The sequence below is a fragment of the Fukomys damarensis genome, unplaced genomic scaffold (genome assembly GCF_012274545.1).
Source record: "Fukomys damarensis isolate Sample0158 unplaced genomic scaffold, DMR_v1.0_HiC HiC_scaffold_9, whole genome shotgun sequence".
In the NCBI taxonomy this organism is placed as follows: Eukaryota; Metazoa; Chordata; class Mammalia; order Rodentia; family Bathyergidae; genus Fukomys; species Fukomys damarensis.
This window is the reverse complement of record NW_022900921.1, coordinates 2152523-2179825: the sequence shown is the minus strand read 5'-3', so window position 1 is coordinate 2179825 and position 27303 is coordinate 2152523. Positions and strand designations below refer to the sequence as shown.

Below are 27303 nucleotides of genomic sequence, written 5' to 3'. Positions count from 1 at the left end.
GAACCAGGAGGCCTGTTCTCTTCCTCACCGTTCACGGGTAAAGAGCTTATCAGCCAGGAAGCTCTAAACTCTCCAGCCAGTACGGCCTCGGCCTCACGTTGCTTAGAGGCAGCAAGTTGACCTGTGGTATGAAGGCGCAAGGATCCCTCCGTTTACCCTGAGGATAGGCATCTTGTCCAGAGCACAGTTGAAGGCCCTGGAGTGCAGTCTGGCCTGTTCTCCTTTCGTGGCGTCAGTAGCAGTTCTGATCCTATTTGCTTTCATCTGCATCTTCTCGTGGGCTCTTGCGCCCGGACCGGGGCCAGATGAAGGCTGTGTGTGACAAGCATGGCGTGTTTTAGCCTCCTGAACCCAGAATTCTAGCTCCTCTTCTAGCACTGACCGGTCTTGTGATTGTGGCTTTGGTGGCTGTCAGGTAGCAGTGGGAGAATGGTTGGCCCTGTGCCGGGCACACAGTAGGTGTTTAGTAGAGTTGGATGCTATATGGTGGCCGCCACTTACTGTGCACATACTGTGCGCTGTGCATCGAGCCTCGTCCTGTTTGTCCTAATAAACTTTGTGGAAAAAAAACTTAGATTTACAGAAAAGTTGCAAGGATAGTATCGAGTTCCAGTGTACTCCTAAGAAACAGCATAGATGCATTCCTATTAACCAAACTTTATTTGGGTCCCACCAGTTTTCCTCTTTTGATCTGGGATAACGCTTTGCCCATTGCTGTCTTGTCTCCCACTGTCTGGCCTGTGCTGGTTTCTTGGTCTTCCCCATTTCTTGACAGACTTGAGGAGTTGAGCCCTGTGGACAGGCTTCATATGGTCACAGTAGCCCGGTGAGAAGACAGAATCATTTCAGAGATGGGGAAATTGACGGGGTAAAGGTGCCCATGACCTCAGCTGGGGAGAGTGCCCAAGGTAGCGCTAACCTGCGTCTGACTGTATCTGTAGCTCTGCCCCTGGAGTCCTCTCTTTCCCTCTGCCATGTGTTGGTATGGACTGGCATGGAAGATACCTGGTGCTGACCTGGCCCTTCGTGGGCACTGCCAACCCAGCGTGTCTCTATCCGCAGTGAGCTTGGATCAGCTGCAGAACTCTTTGCCACAGAGGCAGCCAGCCGGTCGCTGCTGCTGGGAGCCACCTTGTCTGCCTCCCCAGGGCCTGGGAGCAGGGTGCTTAGCTGTGGAAGTATGAGGGGACCAAAGAGCATGCTGGGAACTTCCATCGGCCTGGATTCTCCTCTCAGTGTGGATCAGGCTGCTTTGGAATTGGGGAAGCAACCTCAGGAGGTGGCCAGTCCTGTCCGTCCGCCCCTCCAGCCTGACAGTGAACTCCATCCTCAGCCAAGGACCTTTGTGGGGTTCCACTGCCTCCTGATCATGACCTTCGTCCAGTGCCCCTAGCCTGTCAGCCTTCCCGTAGCCCAGAGAGCCTCAGGCTCGGTTCTTTGCACTCATAGGTGTGGCTCCTCATCCCACTTGTGTTCAGCGTGAGTCCTAGGGCATCTTGTTCTCCATGTCTTCTGTTCCTTTCTTTTGTCATGCACAGTTCCCGGTGGGTGATGTTTATTTACATCAGACTGTAAGCTCCAGGAGGCAGGGAAGGAACTGTGTCTTAATTGCTTGTCCTGACACATCCCGAAACCCGTGTGATTGTCGCTTCCTAAATATTTGCAGAATGACTGTTGAAGGAACTATTTGCTGGTTCCTGCCCCAACCTGCCTTAATCTTAGTCATATTGACCTTCATTCCGAGGATTAGAAAGCCATTCCAACAAGCACCAGTAAAGGGGAAGTGTAACCAGTGTGCGGGGAATCTCCGGAGCTAATGACAGGAGGCAGAGGCTGGGTGTTTCCTGGCTGTCTCTTTAGTGAGCCAACTCATGCTTTGTACCTGGCGCCGTGTGTGAGCTCTGCACGTGTGCTCTCACTCTTGGGACAGCCCCAACAGGAAGGGAGAGATGCCTCCACTTAGATGTGGATGAGCAGGGTGTGTGCATGCATCTATAATTCCAGCACTGAGGGAGGCTGAGGCAGGAGGGTCACAAGTTTGAATTTCACCTGGGCAGTTTAGTGAGACTGTATTTCAAAGTAAAAAAATAAAAAGGGCTGGGGATGGGGAAATGGTACCCCAGTGTCCCCCCTCCCCCAGAAAAGAGCTGGGGATGTAGCTCCGTGGTAGAGCACTTGGCTAGGATATGTGAGGCCATGAGTTTTATCTCTGGCACTTGAGGCAGGAGGGTCACAAGTTTGAATTTCACCTGGGCAGTTTAGTGAGACTGTATTTCAAAGTAAAAAAATAAAAAGGGCTGGGGATGGGGAAATGGTACCCCAGTGTCCCCCCTCCCCCAGAAAAGAGCTGGGGATGTAGCTCCGTGGTAGAGCACTTGGCTAGGATATGTGAGGCCATGAGTTTTATCTCTGGCACTATAATGTAGTGAGTCAGAGGTCAGCCTGGCCTACGTACTGGTAGTGAGTTGAAGGCCAGCCTGAACTCCGTAGTGAGGCCCTGTCTCAAAAGGAATGAAAAAAATGTCGACATGTCTCCAAATGGGTCACCAACCCAAGAATTGCACGGTCATTGTGGCTGAGCTGTGACTCCAGCCCAGGTCTGTTTGAGTCCAGCCTGACTCACTTGCCTGTGTGCGCCCCCAGCCACGTCCTTGCTGCACCTGTGCGGCTTCTGTAGGTCGGGTGAGTGACTCCATGTTGCTTTTCTGTAGAATCGCAGAGCTCTTAGTTCTTGTCCCTTCTCCAGTTTTGGATCAGTCGCAGTCACAAGTCCAGCTGCTGCAGCACTGACCCAAAGTTTACAACCCCAGATGGCACTGGGCCCAAGTCCTGGGGGCCATGCCGCCTCTCGTGCCCTAATCCCAATGCTGCTGAGAGTCTCTCTTGGGTTAGGTGCTTTTGTTTCTCCCCGTCCTCCTTTTTTTTTTGGCAGTGTTGGGGACTGAACTGGGTTTCTCTCCTGATCCAGTTATCTTTGGGTGATGGGGTCAGCTTTGGGGTGTGGGTGGTGGGACTGCTGAGCATTTTGGGGGGCTGGAAGAGGTGTGGGGGGTTGGAAGAGTCGAGGGCAATGTTAAAGATTGCAAGGTCCTGTGGAAATGAGTGGGTGGTCCCACAGGCTTGGACAAGGTGGTGATGGGCTTGGGAAGAGGAGGCAGCTCCTTGGGGAGTGGTGGGGACACGGCATGTGTGCTGGTGGGATGAGGGAGACCCCACTGGAGGTCTCTGTGTGTGTCCTGTCTCCTCCAGGGCAGGCCTCGGGATGCTACTGTTTCCCACTGTGCTGCGTGCTCCTTGTTATTCCTGGCTCTGGACTGGAGGTGCCATATGATGGGGCCATGGACAGTGGTCCCCCAGGAGCTGGTGCTCTAGTGGGGTCCTGGGCTGGCTGGAGAGCAGTGAGGAGATCAGAGAAGGAAGCTGGGAGAAAGACTGGTCCCTGTGTTGCTTAAACTTTTCAGTTTAAGGCACACTTGTGGGAGATGGTGTCTTTTGTCTCTTAGTTTAGCCCTGCCTGTAAAGCAGGCAGGACAGGTGTGATCTCAAGTATAACATGAAGGGTTCCCCTGGGACAGGGAGGGACGCGTCACACCACCAGGAACCTGTTCTGTTGATGTTTCTGACCCGACATGGCCCCTTTTGTGAAACTTCTGTTTTGTTCCCTTCTCTTGCTGCTTGATCTGCTCCAGCCTTCCCCGCTTGGCAGTTTTTCCTGGGATAACTGTGACGAAGGGAAGGACCCTGCAGTGATCAAAAGCCTGACTGTGGAACCTGACCCCATTGTCATTCCTGGGAACATGACTGTCAGCACAGAGGGCAAGACCAGCGTCTCCCTCAGGTCTCCTCTGCAGGTAAGCAGGGCGGGTGGGAGAGCGGTGGTATGGGGCCCAGCAGGGGGCCTGAGACTCGGAGAAGTCGGAGTCAGAGAAGTTAGAATCCTGATGTCCCATGGCAGCAAAAGATGGGTAGATCTAGAGACCCACTTGGGCTCAGATGGCAGGATGGTAGGATTAAAGGAACCGCAGATGTCAGCTCCAACAGCCTGATGAGGGGCTGACACCCGGTGCCTGTCAAGGCCACCCCAGCCTTTTCAGATGCGGTAGCCTATTCTTGTTGCTAGTTGTTGTTGTTAATTGTAAAACAGACACATCGATTAGACAGTCATGTGGAGTCACTTTAGAAGGCACATAGGGAAAGAAAATAAATCACCTGAAATCCCACAGCCTAGCGATTCGAGACAAACACTTTGAACATCTTATAGGGTATTCTCTGCAGCTTTTCCCCCGTACAGTCTCATCCGGAATATACAGACATTTTTAATAGCTGTATATGAAAGGAGGCAGTGCTTCTTAGAGAGGGCCTCTGGCAGCCTTCTCCTGAAGGGTAGTCAGTATTAGCTATTTATCATGCCAGAATTTTTATGTGCTTATAAATACAGTATTTGTATTTATATTAATGGGACTATATGACATGTGCTTCTGAACTTGCTTTTTATTTAGCAGCACACTCGGTATTCTATATCTATATGGGATTTAGTATAGAACCACCTAAAATTTTTTAATGGCAGAAATATCCTGTTGTGGATCTTTATATTTTATATAAAAAAATCTATTGCTGGATGTTGTTTGTTTCCAGGGTGGTTTTTGTGTATTTATTTTGGTTTGGGAAGGATTTTTTTGACTATTAAAATCGTCTTTGTAGAAATTATCCTTATTAGGCATCTTTTATACTTTTCTGATTATCTAGATGCATATTTTTTAGGTCTGTTTTGCTTTTTACACTGAAGACAACCCAGGGCCTTATGCATGCTGGGCAGGTGCTCTGCCACTGAGCTGTACCGCCAGCCCCACACACACCTTCAGACATATATTGCAAAATTGCAGCCCTTTGTTTCAGGCGAATTACTTCTGAACAATAGCGGGTTTTCCTTTCCCACATTTGTCAACTCTGAGCATGTTCTAAAAATCTTTGCCAGTCCTTTGTGCTATCCTAGTGAACTCAGGTATCTGTTCATGAGTTTAGCCTTTTGTATTTACTTGGGAATAACCAGTTTTTCTCTATTGCCTATTCTTTGCAGAATAATAAGGGCTTTCAGTGTATCCATTGCAACATCACTTATTGCAGTCCTATGCTCTACTTAGAATCACCACATTTCTAGGATATTCTTATATGCCCTGCAGTCTGTTCTGCCTCCCTATTTACTCTGGAACCCACTTTTCTTCTTAATTATTGAGAGGAGTTCTGATGTGAAATCTGTGTTCCTGAAACTAGCTGTAGGCTTGGTGCAGTCCCAGTCCCTACCTCCCAGGCCTGGCTTGCACAGTGCCTGAGTCAATCAGTAACGTGGGAAGTGCCCTGCACAGGCCTGGCACACAGGACTCGCGCAGTCACCATGCCCCGGCTTTCCGCTCCCCTATGATTCCTCGAGTCTTCTCTGGACTGGGCGCCTGCAGTTTTTTCAGCCAGCCTCACCACACCTCCCTATTTTCTGCCCTTTCTTGACCCTGGAATGCTGCACCACCTGTAGGATTCCAGGAAAGCCCATCCTGGAGCCAGCATGGAAGCAGGAAGCAAGCATATCCTGTCTTCTGCCCCAGCTGCTTTTCCTGCTTTCCTGTTTTATTGGCCATCATGATGGATTTTACCCCCGGTCCTTTCCTATTGCTTTGTCACCTATAGATTTGGGCCACATTTTCTTTATTCTCACTTGTGCTTAGTACTAATGGGCCTTAGATTCCCCTGGGCCCCATCCTTTCACATTTCTTGTTTGTTTGGATTTGTGGTTTAATTCTTTCCTCTTCTCAGGCCACCTATTGGACATAAGCCCCTCTGATGGCTTGTTTGGGAGGGGTTGATTCGTGGTGATCATGAGGCCCCTGAGCTCCAGCAGCTGGGGAGTGGAGGAGCAGCTGTGGGTGCGGCTCCAGCCCTCTCCCCTCACCTGCAGACCCCCAAGGGCCACTGTCCGCCCTGAGCACTGTGGTCTGCGTCTTCACCGCTCATACTGCGCAGGCAGCCTGTTAGATCCTCTCCCTCTCACCTTGTCCAAGGGAAATGTCCTTAGTCAGAAGTGCCATCTGGCTCTGTGCTGCAGAGTTTTCAAAGTTGTGATTCCCAGATCCCATGAGCTGCAGGCGAGGCTGAGGCCAGCTCAGGAGCTCTCCATCTTCTGGCTCCTCCACAGGACTGGGTGTATTTCTAATTCCCACGTGCCAGGGCCCCTTCCAGTTGCAGCCTGTGCAGCCCTGGTCGTCCCACCTCCAGGAATTGTCCTTTGTCCCTGGTTTACATGCTTACATATTGGGGTTTCTGGCCTGATGGGCGTCCTCCTTTTCCCCTCCAAGTCACACATTTGCAGGGCTTCCTGCCTGGGGCCTCTGACACATCCGGTCTATTCAAAGGCTGCCCTCAAAGGCAGTGGATCTTTATCAAGAGCTTTCTGTGTGCCCAGCTCTGTGATGGCTCCAAGAGAAGAAGCCATTATTTCCCAGACTGCAGAGAGCTTCTGTTCATAGGATGTCACTGGCAGATCTCCCTGCAGTCACGAGATCCACATGTCTCAGTATCAGGACTGTGGTGCGGAGGCCTCCGGGATGGTGGGGCTTGCCGAGGGGCTGAGCAGGTATGTGCCAGTCTGAGACTGGAGCCCGGGACCCTCCTGTGGATGCTTCTGTCTGTCGGGAGAGTTGATTTAGTTGTGCTATGAAGTGCCAAAGAAGCCTGGAGTGGAGGGGTAGGTGATGCCTTGTTGCTGAGCTCTGCTTGTTTCTCCAGTCCCTGTTAGCAAGGAGACTGAGAACAGGAAGTGGACCCTGGTTAGTCATTCCCGCACAGTAGTCCGAGCTGGCTGTGGTCTTCAGCGGTGCACCTCCTGTGCCCTGCTAGTCTGGGGTGAGGACAGCAGTGAGCGAGGCCCCGCTCTTTCTGGGAGACGCCCCACCCTGTTCCCCCTCGCTGGGAGTTGTCCTTCATGGATGTAGCTGGCTCAGGTATTTTCTTCGAGGTACTGGGGAAACGAGGAGTGGGTGTCAGCTGAGGGACAAGCTGGCCTGGGGACATTTGTGCATTCCTGGCACTGTGCCACATGCCAGGCGGTGGGCCCTGGTGAGAGGTAGGCACCAACACACTCCACCTTGGGGGCTGGGGTGCAGACTGTGGGAAGTGGAGAGCTCGCCTTTATTCCAGCCCTCTGCCTGGTCCTCACAGGCTTGGCAGCAGGGAGGTGGGGCACGTGGGAGCTCTGGGCAATGGGTGGGTGGTGGATGCATCAGCAGACGAGGCCAGTAGGGAAGCAGCCCGAACCCACCATATAGGACCCAGGGGTGCTGACTTCCCCTTCTCTCGGGGACTGGTGGAAAACACCAATGCCCTGATGTTGGGGCACCTAGAAGACTCTGGTTCACAGCCCAGGGAACCAGCATGAGCCCAGCAGCCTCTGGGAGTAAGGGTTTGTCTCTTAGAAACAAAACTTGAAATAAGGTGAGCCTCGAGGCTGGGGTTCATGGCAGGCCAGGGGTTGGAGCCTGAGCTGCAGGACCCTAACAGCGTGGCCTCCTGTCACAGTGATGTGTGGGAGAACTGACTTGGGTGGCGCAGTTCTAAGGGACAGCTTATTCGGCAGAGGCTGCCCCTTCAGTGCTCAGCCTGCGCCAGGTACAGCTGGGCAGTCTGCCTTGGACCTGGCTCTTCGCAGTCTGCTCCACCCTGCAGACCAGGAGGACCCGGCAGCCTGGAGGTGTGATGTGCCTTCAGATCTTCCCGCATAGCTTCCCTCAGGGTCGGGGCCATGTTGTAGTGGCCCCTGTTGTAGGAGCCTGCACTTCCAGAGGAGGTTCCATTGGTGTCGCCTGGCTGTCATCAAGACCTCAGACGAACCTTCCGGTGATCACCCTGTAAATCCCCATTCTTCTTCATTCTGCCTTCTGTAGCTACATAGAAAAAACTGGATCCAGGGAGAGTCAAGGGTCTCAGGTTGGTAACCAGCTCCAGTGAGTGGCCAGAGGTCGTGGGAAGGCCAAGGCAGAAGGTGGTTGTAGTGAAGACTGGACCGAGAGCAAAGCCCAGAAATGGCCAGTTGACCACTTGGTGGGGTTTCAGTGCGACTGTCAGCTCTGGTCAGCAGGTGGTAACAACCCCAGAATTCAGACTGCATGCGCTTCGGTGAGGGGAAATTCATGCCTGATCCTCAGTGTCGCCGTAGGCACATGCTGCTGCGTTGTCACTCAGAGTCACGCTATCACAGGAGCCATCCAGTTACAGCCCATGATTACAACTTCATACTGACCTTTACAGGAATCAGGGGAGCAGTTATGCTCGCTCTGGAATTTACATTTATTACTTTCACAAATCTCTCTCCCAGGTGGAGCTAACAGTGGAGAGGGAGGTGGCCGGACTATGGATCAAGATCCCGTGTGTGGAGAAACTTGGCAGCTGTACCTATGAGGACATCTGTAACATGCTCACCACTTACATTCCCCCTGGGGAACCCTGCCCGGAGCCCCTGCACACCTACGGGCTTCCCTGCCACTGTCCCTTCAAAGAAGTAAGGCCCTGGGGGCAGGGCACCTTTCCCTGTGGCTAATGAGGGGTTTGCAGAAGGGCCCTGCAGCCTCCTGCAGATTGGCTGTCTGCAGCTCTGGGAGAATCACTCATCTTTTGGGCACCTCAGTTTAGCCATCATGAAATGCGAGCCTTAGGTGTGACCTCAGGGACACAGTGCCTGATGGCGGGTGCCATGGTAAGCTGTAACTGTGTGGCCCTCCGGAGCGTGGGAGGAGGGGTTGTTCATGGCTGCAGCCAGGGGCGGCTCCCGGGAAGAGGCCCCATCACCAGGCTCCTGCCCCAGGCGCCCTTCCTTCCCACAGGGCACCTACTCGCTACCCAGAAGTGACTTCACGGTGCCTGAGCTGGAGCTGCCTGGCTGGCTCAGCAGCGGGAACTACCGAGTCCAGAGCATCTTGAGCAGCGGTGGGAAGCGGCTGGGCTGTGTCAAGATCTCGGCCTCACTGAAGGGCAAATAACGTGGCATTCGCCTCAGCCAAGCGAGGGGATGGGAAGGCCCCACCCCCACTGCACTGCCCTCTGTGGGACTCTGCCGCTCACTGGAATCCACCGTGAGCCACTTAGGTTTCCGGCTGGGGCCAGCTGCGAGGGGCCATTCTGGGGAGTCCCATCCCTTTTTCCCACTGGGTGACGCTCTCTGAGCTTCTGTCATTTCCAGAGTCGTTAAGGGACAGAAGCCACTGTGCCCGGGACCTTCAGTTCTACTGACCCCATCCTGGCCTCTGTCTGACTTCCTGCTTGCTGTTGATGATTTAAAAGTGCCAGTATTAATATTTTTCTTTTCTCCAAACCCCTCCTGCATTGAAGGGGCTGAAGTAGTTGTCTGTTCCTCCATTAATTTTTGCAATTCAGTTTGCATTCATTCCATGGTTTGTGTGGTCAATGCCAGGGCCGGGTGTGTGCTGCAGGTGCCTTGCAGAAATTAATTACCTTAAGAATGCTGTAGGTGCTTAAGATCAATTACAGACTCAAGTGCCTGCAGGGCCAAGCAAAATTAGGAACCAGTAGAAACAGTGGGCTTCTGGGCATGACCTCCACTCTTACTTCTTTAATAAAGTTAACAGATCCCTAAGGATTCCTTATGCTGTAAGACAAGTCAGGCTGTGCACTGATACGAGCGAGCCAACAGTCCACCTCCTGTCCAGGTTTTCCATGTCCCCGGCTGCGCCATGGAAGAGTGTTATGGGACCCGTGTTTGTAGAGTCCCCATTTTGCTCCCTAGAGAGGCCAAAACCCAGATTTTTATGTGAAATCTTACAATTTTTAAATATTGGCAGCTCGTTATCTTTTTATACATTGTACAGCTGAAGATTTGTCTGTGTTGTCTGGTTCCTGTGGGCCCAAGATCACAGGCCCTGTCCTTTCGGTTTCCAGGCATCTCCTCCGCCAGCCTCTCCCTGTGTCGGCCAGACTGGGTCGGCAATTGTGTGGGTAGTGAGACCTGGGGTGGAGGGATGGATCCCTTGCCAGCTACCCGGCCCTGTTCACTGTCCTGTTGTGCACGACAACCTCCTGAGCCACAGAGAGCCCTGAGTTCCGGACTCATTTGGAGCAATAAACCTGTTTAACTTGCTGAGAAGTCCTCTGGGGTCTTGGCTGCATTTCTCATTGGTCACGTTTGGGGGTTTGGGGTGGGTGTGCCGTGGGTGCTCCTGTGGGGAGGATCCAGGGCAGTGGCACAGGGGCGAGCTCTTCTGCTGCTGCCCCCTCTGCTTCGTTCTCGTCACTGCCCACCTTCCTAGATGCGCTGTGGTGGTTTCCATTGCTGTGACCTCGGCTTTCTCCTCTGCAGCCTGCAGCCTGCAGCCCCACTTCACCCGCTTTCTAGTTCACACACGACACAATCTCACGAGCTTGGGTAATCTTTATGTCTGTGGTGCCAATGGCTCCAGTGTTCCCTGAGTTCTGGGAGTGTGGGTGGGAAGTCAAAGGTAGCACCGTCAATCACAGAGCAGAGTGCAGTTTCTAATTAATGCTGCTCAACAGGAAAGCCATTTTGGGAAAGCTGAAATGAGGCCCATGCAATGAGCTCCCAAATGGGACTCTTGTGTGATACGAGCACACTAGCGGCGTGCTCCCAAACGGATCCAAGACCTAAATACGAGACAAAGAAGCCATGCAAATATTCAAAGAAAACATGGCTGAAAATTCAGTTTTAGTAAGAGGTTAATAAACTTGATTACATAAAGAAGGGGAAAACTGCTTGGCAAAAAATGTAAACTGAAAAACTTGGAGGAGATATTTGCAGCACAGATTTTAGATGGTTAATACTCCTCTTATTATAGAATTAAGGGGCAAAGGATCAAAAGTGTGATAGAAAAATTAGAAAAAGACAGGGACATGATTCAAAGATAAAGTGATAGAAGAAATATCCAAACTGGTGATTAGGGAAATGCAAATTGAGATTATAGTGAGATGCTACAGATCATCTAAAAAGCACAACCACACCTTCTGAGGCTACTGAGCAGCAGGTGCTGCCTGTCAGGGGTGCAAATGGGTACCACGTGTTGGGTTTCATTTCCTTTTTGCTTTCCTATTTTGAGGGTGGTGATGATACTGCAGATCAAAACCAGGGTGCTCTATCCCTGAGCTACATCCAGCCCTTTTTATTTTTATTTTGAGACAGGGTCTTGCTAAGTTGCTCAGGTAGAGCTTGAGTTTGTGATCCTCCTGCCTCAGCCTCCCACAATGCTGGGATTCCAGGTAAGCAGCACCATGCCCAGCTTACAGTTTGCTTCTTCCATCCGCCAGAGGCCTGTATGTTGGTGTGGTCACCGACCTGTGGAACTACTGGGAGGTGGTGGGACTTGAGGAGGTGAGGCCTGGGAGAGGAAGTTAAATCCCTGGGGGTGCTGTGGAGGGGGATGTGAGGAGTCCAGCACCTTCCTGTTTCTCTCTTGGCTCCCTGCCTACAATGAGGTGAACAGGGGTTTTCCACTACATGTTCCTGCCATGATGTCCTGTGCTCACAGCAGGCTCAAAGCAACAAGGCCAAGTGGCCCTGGAATGAAACCTCTCTAACTAAGAATACTGTGCAGCCCAGGCTGGCCTTGAACTCATGGGGATCCTTCTGCCTCAGCCTCCTGAGTGCTGGGATTATGGATGTGTTCCTCCTTTTGGGGTAATTATTCAGTTTTGTCACAAAGATGGGAAGCTGATGATGGCCTCTGGAGGGGCCTCCATCAGTGCAGCTGTCCCTTGGAACCCTTGGAAACCCAGATCTGCAGGTGCGCAAATCCCTTACATGAACGGGCATATTTGGTATCATGTACAGTGCCCTGTGGAGCTGATCTTATTTTTTTGTTTTTAATTATTTAAAATTTTTAATTTAAATGTATTTTACTTGATAAGAAAAACTGCATTATTTATGGGTGATGTGATTTTTGATACAGGTATACACAGTGTAATGTTTAAATCAAATTAGATATACCTGTTTATGGGAAAACATTCCAAGTCCTTTCTTCCAGCTTTGTGAAGCACATGGGACCCGATCTGTAGCCACTGTATTGTGCAGTGGCAGGCCAGACCTTCTCAGTCCTTTCCAAGTGTAGCCTTGCACCCCACTTTCCTGCCCCCAGCCTCTGGTAGCCACCCTTCTGTGCTTACCTGTGTACATGAGTGAGACCATGTGGCCCTTGTCATTCTGTGCCTCTTCTGCATATCGGGAATTAACTGGATTACTTGTACCTAAAATACATGTAATGTTAGGTAAGTAGTATCTGTACCACATTGTTTTAGGGAATAATGACAGAATCTGTACATGTGTGGTAAAATGCAGTTTTTGGAGGTACTTGGGATTATACTCAAGGCCTTCTCACTGAGCTGCAGCCCCAGACCTTTTTTTCTGAGGCGGGATCTCACTGAGCTACTAAGTTGCTCAAGTTGGGCTTGAACTTGTGATCTTCCTGCTTCAGCTGCCCAGAGTTCTAGGATTATAGCTGGGCATCGTCATGCCTGTTGCAATTTTCGTTTCCTTTTTTCAGAAAAGTTTTGATTGGCAATTGGTTAAGTCCCTGAATGCAGAACCCATGGACACAGAGGACTGATTCTACTAAAAAGAAAAAGAAAAAGAAAAAAAAAAACCTACAAAAACATGTATCTTTCCACAGAGACATCTCTAACATAAATAGCATGTATGCATAGACTATGCACTGCAACACTGTGACCTGAAATTATAGTGGATGCCGGAACAAACCATGACATATCCCACGATGCAGTTCTCCTAAGCTATGACACAGATCTCTGTGAACTGATAGGGGTTCTTTTCAGGATATAATGTTCAGTGCAAAAATGTAAGTACAAAAAAATATAGTGTTCTACATTTCATGGAAGAAAAAAGGAGATATAAGAAAAGACATGTACCTGCTTCTGTGTGCGAAATAAATATCGAAAGCTTTGCTGGGGATTTAGCTTAGCAGTGCTGCCGCCTGCCTCTCAAGCACAAGGTCCTGAGTTCAATCCTCAGTACAAAAAAAAAAAAGAGGAAAGATTTGCCTGAGGTTAAATAAGCGTGATGAGGTTAAATAAGGAATGAACTGACAGACAGGATCAGTGGAAGGGAAAGGAGGGGCGCCAGTAACAGGCCGTGAAGGAAGAGGGAGGCGGACACTTCCGAGCCTCTTTCTGTGTAACACCGGGTCTCAGAGCCACAGTGCTGCTTTTCATACCCGCAAATGAACCAGAATTTGAGGAGCGTTCAAAACGAAGTTCAGTAACGAAAGAACGAACTGTAGTCGAATGAGTACTAAACCACATTTCAGAGGCCAGGGAAGAAGTACTGACTCACGCTGCCGTGTTGCGAGGCGATGCTATAAAGCCAGAGACAAGAGGCGCTGCGGCCCGTCAACTTGCGTTTCACAGGCTGGGGTGAGGCAGTGGGAAAAGCTGCGCGACCCGCACAGCGCAGGGCCCACCGGACGAGCGGAGGGAGAGGGAGAAAATACCAAACACTAGGAAATGACAAGAAAGAAGGCCGCTCACCAAGGTTGAACCTGACGCGCTGACTGACGTCCGCCGCCGCCCACGCGGCCCCGCGGCCCAGGCTGCGCGCGAGCGTCTCGGGACGGGGCATGCGCAGAAAGGGCAGGGGACCGTGGTGCAGCCGTCTCCTGGGATCCACGTCTTAGTCACACGCGGTCCGATCTGTGGAGAGAAGGGGAGTAGGGATTAGAAGGACCGTCTTTAAGTCCAGCCTGCGGCAGAAAGCATTTTATATGTGCCTTAGGAATGAGAAAATAAATACACTGTGGGCCGTGGTGTGAGGGAGTTTATTGAAAGGTCACAGAAACCAACTTGAAGGAGCTTTTGGTGGCTAAATCTTGGGTAATTTGAGCAATAACAGTATTGACAATGTTTATAAGCCATTAAATAAAAATACACAATAGGAACCCCTACACATTAGGATCTCAATTGATGTAGAAGGAATGACAGAAAAAAGAAATACCATTAGGCAAATGCCAGAGGAATAATTCTTACAGACAAGAAATGTCTATGGATGCTAAATTAGCAGATAAAGTATGGTGAGAAACCATGTTTTGCACGGTTAACAAGTATCTCCTCACCAGATACTAATTGTAAAGGGAAAAACAGTCATTAGATTTATGGTAGAGAAACCTGGCACACATGACCTTAATCGAATGACCAGAGTAACATAATGAGTAATGAGACACTGACATTATGTAACTTCTGATATGATGCCCTAAGGGCAGATCGTCACTCTTTGGGCTTCTTGTTAAAAGTGCATGATCTCGATGTACTCATAAGAAGTGATCAGACAAACCCAAATTGATAGAAGCTGTGCAAAATAATAACTAGTTTTCTTCTAAAGTGTCAAGGCCATGGAATAAGGGAAGCTGAGGGGCAGTCGGATACTGGATGAGAATAAAGAAATAGAATGACTAAATGCACCATGAGATCTTTGAATGCTGGGTTAGAAAAATAACCAGGAACAGCCATTTCACCAACGTTATTACATTTTTTTGACAGTTGTACTACAAGTAGGTAAGATGCTAACATTACTGACAGTGAGGTAAAAAGGTATGTGGAAATGTTCTGATTTTTGCCACCCTTTATAAGTCTAAAGTTTTTCACCACAAAAAACTAAAAATATGTTGCAGAGGTTTACATTTTCAGAGAAGAAAAAGTCACAAACCTGCTCTTACACAATATCAGTACAGGAAGGGAGATAATACAACTGTGATGCAATGCAACACAGACTGGTGGGGGACAGTGGGTGAGGGCAGAGGGTTCCCGAGGAAGCAAGAGCTGGGATCTGAAAAGGGAGGAGGAGTTAAGGGGGTGGAGGGAGGGGAAGAGACTTCCCAAGGGACGGAGCAGTGTGGGCGCAGACCTGGTAGGGGAAGCTTGGCTTTTGGGGGGAATTGGACAAAGGCTGGCATGGCTGGGGGGAAAGGTGTTGATTCAGGAAGAGGCTGGAGACGAGGGACCAACTTGCCTGGAGCCTTTTGCTTCAAGTGTGAGCTTCCCTGACCAGCATCCTAACTTCCTAAGGCCACCTGAGAAATCTTCCTTGCAGGTGTCATAGTGCCAAAGCAATTTCATTTCCAAACGGGGTTGGCATGTTATTACAGAAGACTTGCCTTTTTTTTTTTACTTTTGAATTAGGATCAGGTAACTGCTTAAGGGGCTTCTGTGTAGTTTGAATCAGACTTGGCCTGGATACTGTTTGCCAATGACCCATTCTTGAGACCTGTTAGTTCGGATTAGGTGTCACCCCAAAGCTCACAGACCTCATCTGATGGTGCTACTGGGAGCTGGTGGAGCCCCAGGAGGAGGCTGGTGGAAGGAAGTGAGGTCACTGGAGGTGGCCTTGAAGGGGACTCCAGAACCTGGGCCACCCTCCTCTCTCCCTGCAGTTTCTATCTCTACCACACACTCCCCACCATGATGCATGGCCTCAGCACAGGCCCAATGTGACAGGGCCAAGGGACCATGGACTGAAACCTCTGGAACTGTGAGCTAAAATAAATATCTCACTCTTTTCCTTTGTTTCTCCAAGGTATTTTGTCACAGTGACAGACAGCTAACACGAGATCTAATAGACTATCAGCTTCATGCTGTGTCTTATAGACCAGAGCCTTTGTTACTGTGTCCAGTTGGTAACCAGTTCTCAATGCCTCACGTCATACTGGTGATTTCCACACACGGAGGACTGGTGTGAGCTTTTTTTTTGTGTGTCTTCAGCTCTCTATTCCCTTTTCTTTCATTGAGCTCGATGAAGATCCGAACCCAGCTTCTCCCTAAACTGCTTCTGTGTGTTATTTCTGTTCATGCCTCAAGTGTGGCCTGACACTTGTCACATTTGTCACGTAGAGAAGTGCTATGAGAAACGACTTTGAAGGCCTTAAATGTCACACATCTCTCCCATCTTCTGTATGTTCAAACCACCCAGTCCATGTTCTTGCCAAAGTACATGGGAGCAGAGAAACCTGAATCGCTGCAACTAGAATTTAGCAGTTTGAGTCCTACCAGTGACCCCAGAGTGCTGGCTGCTGTCAGAAACTGTGTTCTGTGTGTCACATGGTGACCCGTGCTTCCTTATCTGATAGACCGCATCCCTTACTCGGTATTGTCCACTTCTACGTGCAGACCTAGCTAGGGTTGGCTGTCCACTATCTGCAGATGGCTCAGTGCCATGGGAAGCAGGAGTTCTTCCTTGCCTTCTTCCAGAGGTTCTTTTGCAACCTGGGGTCTACTGACTCATGGGGTTTGTGCTTGTGCCTGAAGTTGTAGGTCAGGGTGAACATGTCTGCATAGATGTGGGTTTTATGGAAGGAGGAGCTGTAGCTCTCTTAGAACCTCCATGAGGTAATCCCTCATCCCCTAGGCCAGTAACCACTGCCTATCCTCCTGCTGGCTTGTAGCTGTCTGTCCAGTGGTCACATGTTCCTCTCTACCTCTGGCCTTTGTGATGCCACAGCTGCCTCATATCTCTTCTGAGAAGTTGCTGTTGGACTTATTTTTTTACTGGTATATGGTTTCTATACATAATAATTACTTTATTATGGGGAGTAAGTACATACTTTATCACATCTTAATCATATTTATTCCCTTCCCGATTCCACAAGTCTACCTCTCTTTCCATCATCTCTCTTTTATTTTGTTCTTTCAATTATAGTATTTATATTTTGGATTTCTTGTATAAGAGAAACAATGCAATGCTTGATATTCTGTGTCTGATTTATTTAACAGTACTATGGTCTCAAGATGCATCTAGTTTTCCTATAAATGAGTCAAATGAATCCTTCTTTATGGTCAAGTAATATTCCATTGTACATAGATGTACCACATTTTTTAAAAATCCATTCATTTGTTGATGGGTACATAGGCTGCTTCCAAAATTTAGCTTAAATGAATTGTGTTGTAAAAACATGGGTATGCATATACCACTGTTATATAATGTCTTTAAATCTTTTGGGAAAATACTCAGAAGTAATATAGGTGAGTCAAATGAACTATTTTTAGTTCGTGGAGAAATCTCCACATTGATTTCCATAGTGGTTGTACTAGCTTACATTCCCACTAATAATTAGAAGTATTCCTTTTTCCCACAGCCTCATCAATGTGTTGTTTTTTGAGCTCTTGACAATGGCCATTGTTTGTGGAGTAAGATGGAATCTCAGTGTTGTTTTGAATTTGCATTTCTCTATTGGCCAAAAAAATTCTCTATTGGTCCCTTTGTAAAAAATGAAATAACTGAAGGTGCTTGGGGTTGTTTCTCCATCATTAATTCCATCCCATTGGTCAATATATGAATAGTTTTAATGTACTTATTGGTCATGTACTTCTTTTGAGAAAAATTTATTTATTTAGCTTCTGATTTTTGATTGTGTGTTTTATGTTTGAGGGACTCATTTTTCTGAGTTCTTTTCATATTCTGGATTGTAGTCTTTGGTCTGACGGGTAGCTGACAAAATGTTTTCCTACTTTGTAGGTTGTTTCTTCATTCTTTTGGTTGATTCCTTTGCTGTGCAGAAGCTTTTTAATTTGACATATCCTTTTTGGTGATTCTTGGTATTATTTCTTGTGCAGTTGGGGTTCTGTTCAGAAGGTACTTGCCTATGCCTCTGTCTTCAAGAGTTCTATCTCATGTATCTTCCAGAAGATTTTTAGTCCTGTTGAGTACCTAGGTCTTTGATCCATTTGATTTGACTTTAGAACAGGGTGTGATATAGTATAGGTCTTCTGACTACAGATGACCAGTGTTCCCAGCATCATTTGTTAAAGAGGCAATCTTCCCACAAGCATAAGTTTTTCATCCCTTTGTAAAAAATGAGATGGCTGAAGGTGCTTGGGGTTGTTTCTCCATCATTAATTCCATCCCATTGGTCAATATCTCTGTTTTTCTCCCAGTACCATGAGGTTCTTATCAGTGCAGCTTTGTCAGCGAACTTCAAACCTGGGACTGTGATGCCTCCCACTCTGCTCTTGCTGCTCAGGATTGCTTTGGTTCTGCTGGGTCTCTTGTGATTCTATATGAATTTTAGGAGTGTTTTTTTCTAGGTTGGGGAAGAATTCTGATGGCAATTTGATTAGGATTGCATTAAATCTATCATTTTTGGTAATATGGCCATTTTGATGATATTGGTTCTGCCTAACCAGGAATAAGGGATGCCTCACCACTTTACAATGTTTTCAATCTATTTTTCCTCCAGTATTTTCATTATAGAGGTATTCCTAGTTGTTTCTTTTGTTTTTAATCTATTGTGGATCTGTTTTCCTCATTTCTTTCTTGGTGACTTAATTATTGGTCTATAGGAATGTAATTGCTTTTTGGGTACTGACTTTGTATCTTGCCCCTTTACTGAATTCATTAGTTCTAAGAGTCTTTTGGTAGAGTTTTGTATCTTCTATGGAAAGGATTATGCCATCTGTGAATAAGGATAATTTGAGCTTTCCTTTTTTTGTTTCTATCCCTTTCTTTCTCTTGCCTTATTGCTCTGGCTAAAGTTTTCAGTATTATATTAAACAGTGCTGGTGAGAGTAGACATCCTGGTCTTGATCCCGATTTTAGGAGGAATGCTTTCAGTTTTTCCCCATTTAGTATGCTTTTGCCAGTATGTTTGTCATGAGTGGCTTGTATCAGTTTCATGAAAGTTCCTTGTATATTTACTTTCATCAGGTTTTTATCATGAATGAATGCTGGATTTTGTTAAAGGTTTTCCCTACAAATAATCATGTGATTTTTATTCCTGTTTCTATTTATGTGATGTATTACATTTATTGATTTACGTATGTTGAATCCTTGAATCCTGGGATGACACCAACTTGGTCATGATGTATGACTTTTTAATGTTTTGAGACAGGGTTTTAATATATGACGGTTGACCTTCAGCTTTACTATGTAGCCTGGCTGGCCTCAAACTCTTGGTGATCTTCCTGCCTCAGCATCCCAAGTGCTGCAAACCTTGTTGAAGTGACAATAAAAGATTTATAGCATCACATTAACTTAGTTGATAAAGCAGCATCAGGTACTAGGATTTATTCCAATCTTGAGGGAAATCCTACTGTGAGAAAAATGCAGTCAAACAGCATTGCATGCTACAGATTGATCTTTCATGAAAGAATCAACTGATGCAACAAATTTTTTGTCTTCCTTCAGGAGCTGCCACAGCCCCCTCACCCCAAGCAGTAGCTGACAGCTGCCAACATCAAGGTGAGACCTCCTCTGTAGGCGACCCTGAGCTCAGGTCCTTGCCAATTATAGGCAACCTTGGTCTCAGGTCCCTGTTCAGGACACCACTGTAGCCAGCCTACCCCCGGTCCTTGTTCCAGGACCTAGAGCTGCTACTTTGCTCTCCCTGATCCAGGGTGAATGATATATATATTTTTTAGTACTGGTAATCAAACTCGGGACCTTGCACTTGTGAGGCAGGTGGTGGAACCACTGAGCTACATCCCCGTCCCAGAATGAGGAAGAATGACAGAGACACGGAGTCAGCTTAACTTGTGACAGCCATGGGGCTCTCAACCCTAGTGTGCAGGCAGAGGAGCCCGCGCCCTCAGCTCACCTCGCTCTTATCACCCCAACACGGCACAAGCAGTGAGAGAGACACAGGATTCCCCTGCTTTCCAGGGTCCATCAGTGCAGTGCTGGGGAGCAGCTCGACCTCGGCTGCCTTCACTTTTCCCTCCTGCCCTTCTCCTTCACGCTCACTGAGGCGCGGTCAGGCCTCGGCTTCCTGGCCCTCGACACTCCACCAGCAAAAGGGTAAGGACTTGCTGTGGGCTCAGATGACTCAATGAAGGTATACCTTCAAGGCTATTCTAAATGACAATAAACAGTTTCATTTCTCGGTTTCCAACTAGTATGTAGAGATTCAATTAGGCTTTTTATAATGGATTTTTGATATGTGTCATGAAATTTTGTAAACTCAATTAGCAGCAGCTTCTGTGTAGATTCCAAAAGCTTTCCTGCATTAATGATCATGTCTTCAAATACAGTTTTACCTCTTCTTTTTCAACCTGGGTGCTTTTGACTTCCCGTTTTCTGTCTAATTTCACTGTCTGTAACATCTACTGCAATCCTGAACAGAATGGTGAGAGTGCTGGTCTCCAAGTTGTTTCTCATCTTACTGGAAGAGCGTGCAGTTTTTTCCTATTCTAATTGCTACAATACAGTGAGAGAGGCTAATTAGCTTTCTAAAGAAAAAGAGATTACTTAGCCCAAAGTCTGGTATGCTCAAAGTCCAAATGACTTGGTGTATATTCTGGCCAAAGCTCCCTTTTGGCTATGTCACCTGGTGGCTGGTGGTAATAATAGTACATGTTACAGGAAGGGATCACATCAAAAACAGGAAGACACAGTCACAAGGGTCAGGGTCAGGCTTTTATAAAAACTCGAATTTCTATGTCCAAGCAGGACCTTGGTCTTTAGCTTTATTTTCTTAAAGGTTGGTTCATAGGTCTGTAACCAGCTTTTGTCCACTAGTAAATCACAAATGTGCACACTTGCACGTCAACTGATATTTTTTGCAATATTTGCGAGCATGACAGTATTTTCTGGATTAATCATACTTAATTTTATTATTTTTAATCACTTTTAAATTAAATTTTTCTGTTGCATTCTATAAAAACTCTCCTTTTGCATGAATCTTTTCAGATACAAGAGTCTTAGGGTAAATTTCCAGAAGTAAAAACAGTGAGTCAGAGTGCTACACATTTTAAGACTTCTGGTTTAGGAAATGGGCCTTGAAAACCCCGATAATAACATGGACTCATTTACAGGGTGTAAGTAAGCTGGTTTTTTCAGACCTTTCCTCACAATGAACACAGTGGGTCAGTTAATCCTTGCAGATGATGGATCCATTTCTCCACAAAGATAGTTCATCCTCAACAGGCTAAACGCTAAGAGGCTTTAGAATATCAGGGAGGGAAACATGAAAAAGAAAAAAGGTCACCTCCTCCTAGGTTGGGAAGTCACATCTTTTTGAGGTATTACCAGGAAGGTAAATTTTTGCTGAAAGAAAAAGGAATGATGAAATATTGCTAAAAATAGGTTTTTATTCCCTAACCTATTCATATCTCCAGGGCAATAGGTTAAGTAGGCTGATGAGAAACAATTTTCACACAAGTATTTGGAAGGTAAGTTATAAATTTATTTTTTCACTTTCAGAATGTCAGCATTGGAAGAGCCTCTCAAAAGCAATTAGTCAAATACCGCATTTCTCAAACTGGGAAACCGAGACTGGGCCTGGGGAGGAACTTGCCCAACGTCTCATGGAAAAACAATGGCTCAGCTTGTGGCTGGAGAGAAAATTGCTGAGTTCTGTTAGAATTCTGTCTGTGACCTTTCCACTTAGATCGCCTAAATGGAAGGCTCCCTTCCTCAGTCTATGTTTTTCTAAATCTGACAGGGCCGCTTCTGCAGATACAGAAAATACTTCTTTTGCATTTATGTGTGGTTTTCCTTTCCAGGAGTGAATGGCATCGTTTTTCCATTACATGACATGATAATATAAATTCCTGATTGTGATTTTGATTCAGAGGTACAACGGCCACCACATAAATCCGAAACCAAGGGCCTGCGAGGTATCAGTACTACCTCCGTTATCTAAGTTTGTCTTGGAAAGATACAGAGACTGCAAATACAGAGATATCGGAGTTTGACAAATGTATGAAACACCCACATGGAAATAAAAACGGGGATGGGAGGGACAGCTATCAGGGTAAAAGTAGAGAATCACACATAGACAACTTTGGAGTTGGCCACGGAGCAGCCCGTGGGCTGGGTGAACTCACAGAGGGTTTGGTATGTCCCGAGTATGCATCCCAGAAGGCCCAGATGCTGATCACGACGTCCTTTGAGATGGCCACACAGCTCATGTCCTCAGGTAGCAGGTGGCGATCTCCAGGAGCGGTGGGATGACCAGGCCCAGGGCGCTGCTGCTCACGGAGCCCACCAAGGAGAGGAACGGCTCCAGGTGGGGGATGAGGACAGTGGAGACACCTGGGTGAGAGAGAACTGAGGGTCACTGACTGCCCCTGGGAGGGGTTCTGCAAAACAAACCATCGCCCTGGAGCCTAAGAGTTCCACAGATCCCTGACGAGCTGCTTTGTTGGGATGGGGCGAGTCCCGCCGAAGTGGGAATGTTGGCCAGGAACCACAAGTCTGGATCCCCACTTCTCCTTTTGTAGTTTATCGATCTATGGGGGTTTTCACGCAAAAGCTTATTGGAAGGTCTCCTCTACCACTCATCTGTGACTGTCTCTTCATGTAGAGAGGGAAATTTACAGCTCTAGAGGAGACAGGACTCCTCAGGTCACACAATAGAGGTAAGAACCCATCTTGGAGGTTTGACAAAAATGCGTGAATATGTAAGGTTTAAAAACGTCACAGCAAAAGATGCCTTGCACTGACCCCTCTCACAGTCCTTCCCCTTGCTGGGGACACACAGCCTGGTTCATGCTTCTTACTGGTGCAGCTCTTGAAGTCCTCTCTCATTGAAGTTGCACTGTGGGGGCTGCCTCGATGTCCTGAACCAATGCCAAAGGTTTATCTTTCACAGTCATTTTGACTTTGGAGCAGAGCCAGGAGTCAGAGCGTGCCGCAGCGTTTTCACCAGCCTGCTTTCCCCTGGGTGGCCCTGGGCAGCAGCAGTCACAGTATTTTTTATCATGCCTTGGAAAGACACTCACAAGAGGACTTGTGGAACTCTTCAGGAAGTGGCAAGAACAGGCTAAGTGTGTGGGAAGCCAGGGGGAGTCATTTAAAGGGAATTAATGGCACCACTGTCTTTCAGTATAACACACTGGAAAAAATGTCAACTTTCGTGATAAGCCACACATTATGGCACACACCTACAATCCCAGCACGCTGGAGGTTCCCAAGTTCAAGCCCAGCCTTGGCAATTTATTAATTTGGTGAAACCCACCTCAAAATAAAAATAGGGCTAGGGATATAGCTCAGTACAAAAGCCCTGAGTTCAATGCCCAGTACTTCAAAACAAAACAAAAACATTCACCATTTCAATCACACTTTGTAGATGTCACAGCTAAGGGCTGCCCCACTCCACTGGGTCCACAGATGCTTGACTCTTAAACCTGGACCTGGAATCAAACTTTGTACTGTCTACAAAATATAGCTTCTGTCTACAAGCAAGGATGAATTTAAAAAGAGACAGAACCGTTGGTGTTGAAATCTCAACCACTTACTTTTCTATTTGTAAAGGGGTTCTGGTAATTGAGAAGGACGCGAAGAAGACCACTTTAGGCTGGCCGTCCTCTAGCTCCTCCCTTCTATAAGCACTCTTACATCTCTATCTCTTCTACATACAATAATGATTACATACATACATCATGATTTTCCCAAAAGAGTCTAATTTTGATAATGGTTGAATGAGTAAACGTATAACTTATGAGTTAATTCCATATAATTATGATTTTTCTATTAAAAATTGTCTTGGAAAGCATCCATACATGGTCGCTAGATTTTGTTTCTTTTGTGGAGCTGGGGACCAAACCCAGGGCTTCATGTTTGCTGGCAAATGCTCTGTCACTGAGCCACCTCTCCAGCACAGCAGGGTGGATCCCTGAGGAAACACCACCTCTTTCTGAACTGGCTCTAACATTGTCCAGTGGAGCAGGAGAGGTACTCACAGGATCGCACAGTGGGGACTGCGTCCCCCCGTGCTGGTGGCAGGGACCTTGTTCACAGCTGTCCTACTTCAGGACTTAAATGACTGGAGGGACAGAGAGAGCCACAGCAGCGCCTGTGAGAATAAGCACTTGCTCTGAGCAGACATCGAGGATGCATTCAGAGTGCGTCCAGCAAGGCAGGCTGGAGGAGAGCCTAGGCCGCTGCACAGAGCCCAGCTCTGGACACCACTGAGGGAGCTGGGAGCTTAGGTCTCGGCCCTGCCATGTGCTCTTAGCCCACTCTCACCACTCTGCTGCTTTTGGCCCACCGAAGGCACTAGGTGAGTACAGTGGCCCCTTGACTTACAAACTCACTTCATTCTTGTGGGCTGGTTGTAACTCAAGTCGGTCAACTGAAGGCTCAGGCTCCGCTACACAGCCTTCAGTCTCTCTCCTGTACACAGGCAGACCTGTGTCTTCAGAGAGACTTTGGCTCAGGATTTCTCAGCCCCACACAGGAAAGGATGCTGTATGTTCCTTCCAGAACTCTTCACGGGATAAATCTGTGTCTGAGAAATCTGGAAGCACAATTGGCCGGCATTTGGGTTGTAGCTCAAGACTTTGTTGTAAGTTCATACTAAAATTCCAGTCATAACCCAAGTTGTCGTATGTCAGGCTGGTTGTAGCTCCAGGGTCCACTGTACTTGGCCCAGGTCTGTGCAGCCTGCTCCCTCCACATGGTACTTTCTTCACTCTGCCATCTGCCTCCTGCCTTGTCTTAGCCTCAACATCCCTGCCATGGAAAGGAGCCCTGCACCAGCCCAGGGGAAGTGACGGGACCCGGTAGTGCCAAGGGTGTCCTCTCCTTCCACCCTGAGCTGCGACAAGGCACTTGGACATGCACTGTTGTCACATTCATCACCAAGCGCTGTCACGCTTTCTTTGCATATATTTGCTGATCAACTGGAAGTCCAGAGAGGCAGGAGCTACACCTTCATCGTTATCCATCATGTATCCCTGTGCCTGGGCTTGTAGGAAGTGCTCCAGGAAGGATGGAGGAAGTGGTCACTCAGCAAATACCGGAAATAGGACATGTCATCGGAGGGCCAGCCACCTCTAGCTGTACTGTCCCTGATCTTGAGTGGCTGGAACTACAAAGTCCTTCACCCTACACTTCTTCTACTAGGAATGGTTTCAGAACAACACATTCACAGGTTCCTGGACACTTGGTATAGACTGGGAAGACTCTCTAACACCTCGAACCACACAGGGGTACTGTTTCTGCTTGGACTCGCATTACCTCAGTCTGTTGGTCTGGCCACATGTGCTCTGCTGGTCTGCTCCAAGAGGTACAGGGCTCCTCCCGACCCTCGACTGAGACTTGGTCCCTCTGGTTTAGGCGCCCACTCGTACAGCCTGTCGGACTACAGTTGCTCTCTCCCTTGTGCAATAATTTCACCGGTGTTCAGGGTAAATGCAGAGATTCTGCCAACTTTTGGTTGCCTAGAAAATCATCCCCAGTTCTGCTGGTCATTCTTCATGGGGAACCTTTTCTGATTTCTCTCGATGTGCTCCACAGAAACAATTGCCAGCTCTGTTCCTAATGTTTCCTAAAGACCTACAGCAGCACCTACTGTGAATGAATGGGCAAACAAAGATGGGAAAGGAGGTGGGGAGGGAAGGAGAATGCACCCCAAAACGACCCTCATGTCTTTCACAAATCAGCACTTTGGGGACTTTACAATTAAACACAACTTTATGGCAGAGGACTTGACTGCAATTCATGATAGAGACAATTCAGCACAACGGCAGCAGGCTTTGGTGCCACCCAGCCTGTGATCCAGCCCCTGCTCTGTCCTGCGGCGCTGGATGACACAAATATGTTCCTTAGTTTCTTTAGATCAAGACTGACTGGCCAGGCTGGCAGGAATACTGGTGATGTTAGGACAAGGCCTGGCCTATAAGTGACTGAATGAAGGGTGCTTCATTCTCCCATAAATGGGCCCGACAGTAGAGGTCATGATAACATTTACTATGTGGGTTTTTTAAGCCCACTTTTTCAGTAGGGAAAGTCGAAGTGCAGGGAGATGAAGTACCCTGCCCCCGGTCACAAACAAGACAGGGCCCATGTTGGCAGTGTAGGCACCACTGTGGCTCCCTGCCCTAGACTGAGCAGACCGCCCCATATGCTACTCACAGCTCAGGCAAACCATGGCTGTGCGGACAGACAGGCCCGCAAGCAGCGCCCAGCTCTCGGACACCGGGGAGATGGCAAACAGGGTGATGATGTCAGCCGGGACGTGGAACTGCAGGGAGTAGGTGAAGAAGATGCCGATGGAGTACATCACCTTGACAGACTGGTACAGACTGCAGACAGATCATCAGGAGCACGAGAGAGGAGACGCAGTGCGGAAAGGGCTGTGAGGACTCGCTCAGAAGCTGGCGCTGGCCCTGGAGCGGCAGGATTGGTTTGTATCCCCAGATTCAGGTCAGGGTGCGTGCCAGAGCTGCCTGAGAACTCCTTATGCACATTCTGGGAGGTTCCCTGTCACAGCACACGGCGCGAGTCTGTGCTTTTAATTTTTTAGAAGCTCACGTCTACAAGAGTAAACTTCACAGTAGAGAAGTCCTGTCGTGAAAAGCATTTTTCCCAGCCTGCAATTTCCCTTTCCATAGGCAACCACGGTTTTCCCGTGGCCCTCCAGAAACCATCTGTGTGTGCAAGCTCACGCAGAACGTGGCACACACACACATGCACACATGGGCACACACGCATGCTTATATGCACAGTGGCATTCTCCATGCACTGCTGACCTCATTCTTTTATCAGATATTTCTCGGAGATTGCCCTTTGTCAGTACACACAGATCTGGCTCTTCTATTTAACAACTGCTTCCTCTTCTAATTGCATGGGAATAGTACAGCTTTAAACCAGTCACTAATTCATAATGCTACAAAGAAGGTCCTTGTTCAAATATCTGTGCACATTTAATACACAACTCCAAAGGCGAAGTGCCAGGTAAGAATACATGTGACTTTAAATTTGGACGGCTATTACGTATTGCTCATTTGTGATCTAAGCCAGGTATATGAAGTTCCCTGCACATCAAAACAGTATGTGACGGGCATGGTGGCGCACGCCTGTAATCCCAGCACTCGGGAGGCCGAGGCAGGAGGATCACTGTGAGTTCAAGACCAGCCTGGGCTACATAGTGAGTTCTAGGTCAGTCTCAACTACATAGTGAGACCCTGTCTCAAGCAGGAGGATCTGTGAGTTCAAGACCAGCCTGGGCTACATAGTGAGTTCTAGGTCAGTCTCAACTACATAGTGAGACCCTGTCTCAAAACCCGCCCCCCAAAAAAAAACAGTATGTGACTGCATGCTGGCCTCTGCTGTTGTGGGTTTTTTTTTTGGAGGGGGTATTGGGGATTGAACTCAGAACCTTCCACTTGTGAGACAGGTGGCGAAACCACTGAGCTAAATCTCCGGTCCCATTGTGTTTTTTTTTTAAATTGGCATTTCTCTTATTGTTTACCAGCTTTTATTTATTTATTTATTTATTTATTTATTTATTTATTTATTTATTTATTTATTTATTGGTACCAGGGATCGAACTCGTGCTTGTGAGGCCTTACCAGCTTTTC

General features: G+C 47.8%; 2 protein-coding genes and 1 long non-coding RNA gene across 4 annotated transcripts in view; 1 reads left to right on the top strand and 2 right to left on the bottom strand.

Moving 5' to 3' along the window:
- Window positions 1-3614: 3614 nt before the first annotated feature.
- On the top strand, window positions 3615-10142 carry Gm2a (GM2 ganglioside activator). Of its 2 annotated transcripts, none has more exons than XM_010639800.3 (3): window positions 3615-3851; window positions 8360-8542; window positions 8865-10142. In XM_010639800.3, exons 1-3 carry the CDS (start codon window positions 3630-3632, stop codon window positions 9018-9020), a joined length of 561 nt encoding a protein of 186 aa, XP_010638102.1. In that variant the 5' UTR covers window positions 3615-3629; the 3' UTR covers window positions 9021-10142. The 2 variants fall into 2 exon arrangements, with proteins under 2 accessions (XP_010638102.1, XP_033617426.1); XM_033761535.1 differs by lacking the exon at window positions 3615-3851 and adding an exon at window positions 4640-6622.
- A 13-nt stretch (window positions 10143-10155) lies between these two features.
- On the bottom strand, window positions 10156-13713 carry LOC104873213. Its single transcript, XR_783413.3, has 3 exons — window positions 13543-13713; window positions 12169-12249; window positions 10156-10656 (listed from the first exon to the last, which is right to left on the bottom strand). It is a non-coding gene; the product is annotated as an uncharacterized LOC104873213 (long non-coding RNA).
- Window positions 13714-21699: 7986 nt separating this feature from the next.
- The window catches only part of LOC104873263 (proton-coupled amino acid transporter 3), a 30438-nt gene continuing 24834 nt past the window's right edge, over window positions 21700-27303 (bottom strand). Inside the window, 4 exon segments of the mRNA XM_019209855.2 lie at window positions 21700-21864; window positions 21867-21914; window positions 21917-22030; window positions 25856-26025. Of these exon segments, the coding sequence (XP_019065400.1) occupies window positions 21764-21864; window positions 21867-21914; window positions 21917-22030; window positions 25856-26025 (433 nt within the window). The 3' untranslated portion in view covers window positions 21700-21763.

Coding starts and splice junctions, on each gene's coding strand:
- Gm2a (XM_033761535.1), top strand. CDS start 6,290: ATGCTTACATATTGGGGTTTCTGGCCTGATGGGCGTCCTCCTTTTCCC. Junction 6,623..8,359: donor CTTGCCGAGGGGCTGAGCAG/GTATGTGCCAGT, acceptor TCTCTCTCCCAG/GTGGAGCTAACAGTGGAGAG. Junction 8,543..8,864: donor GCCACTGTCCCTTCAAAGAA/GTAAGGCCCTGG, acceptor TCCTTCCCACAG/GGCACCTACTCGCTACCCAG.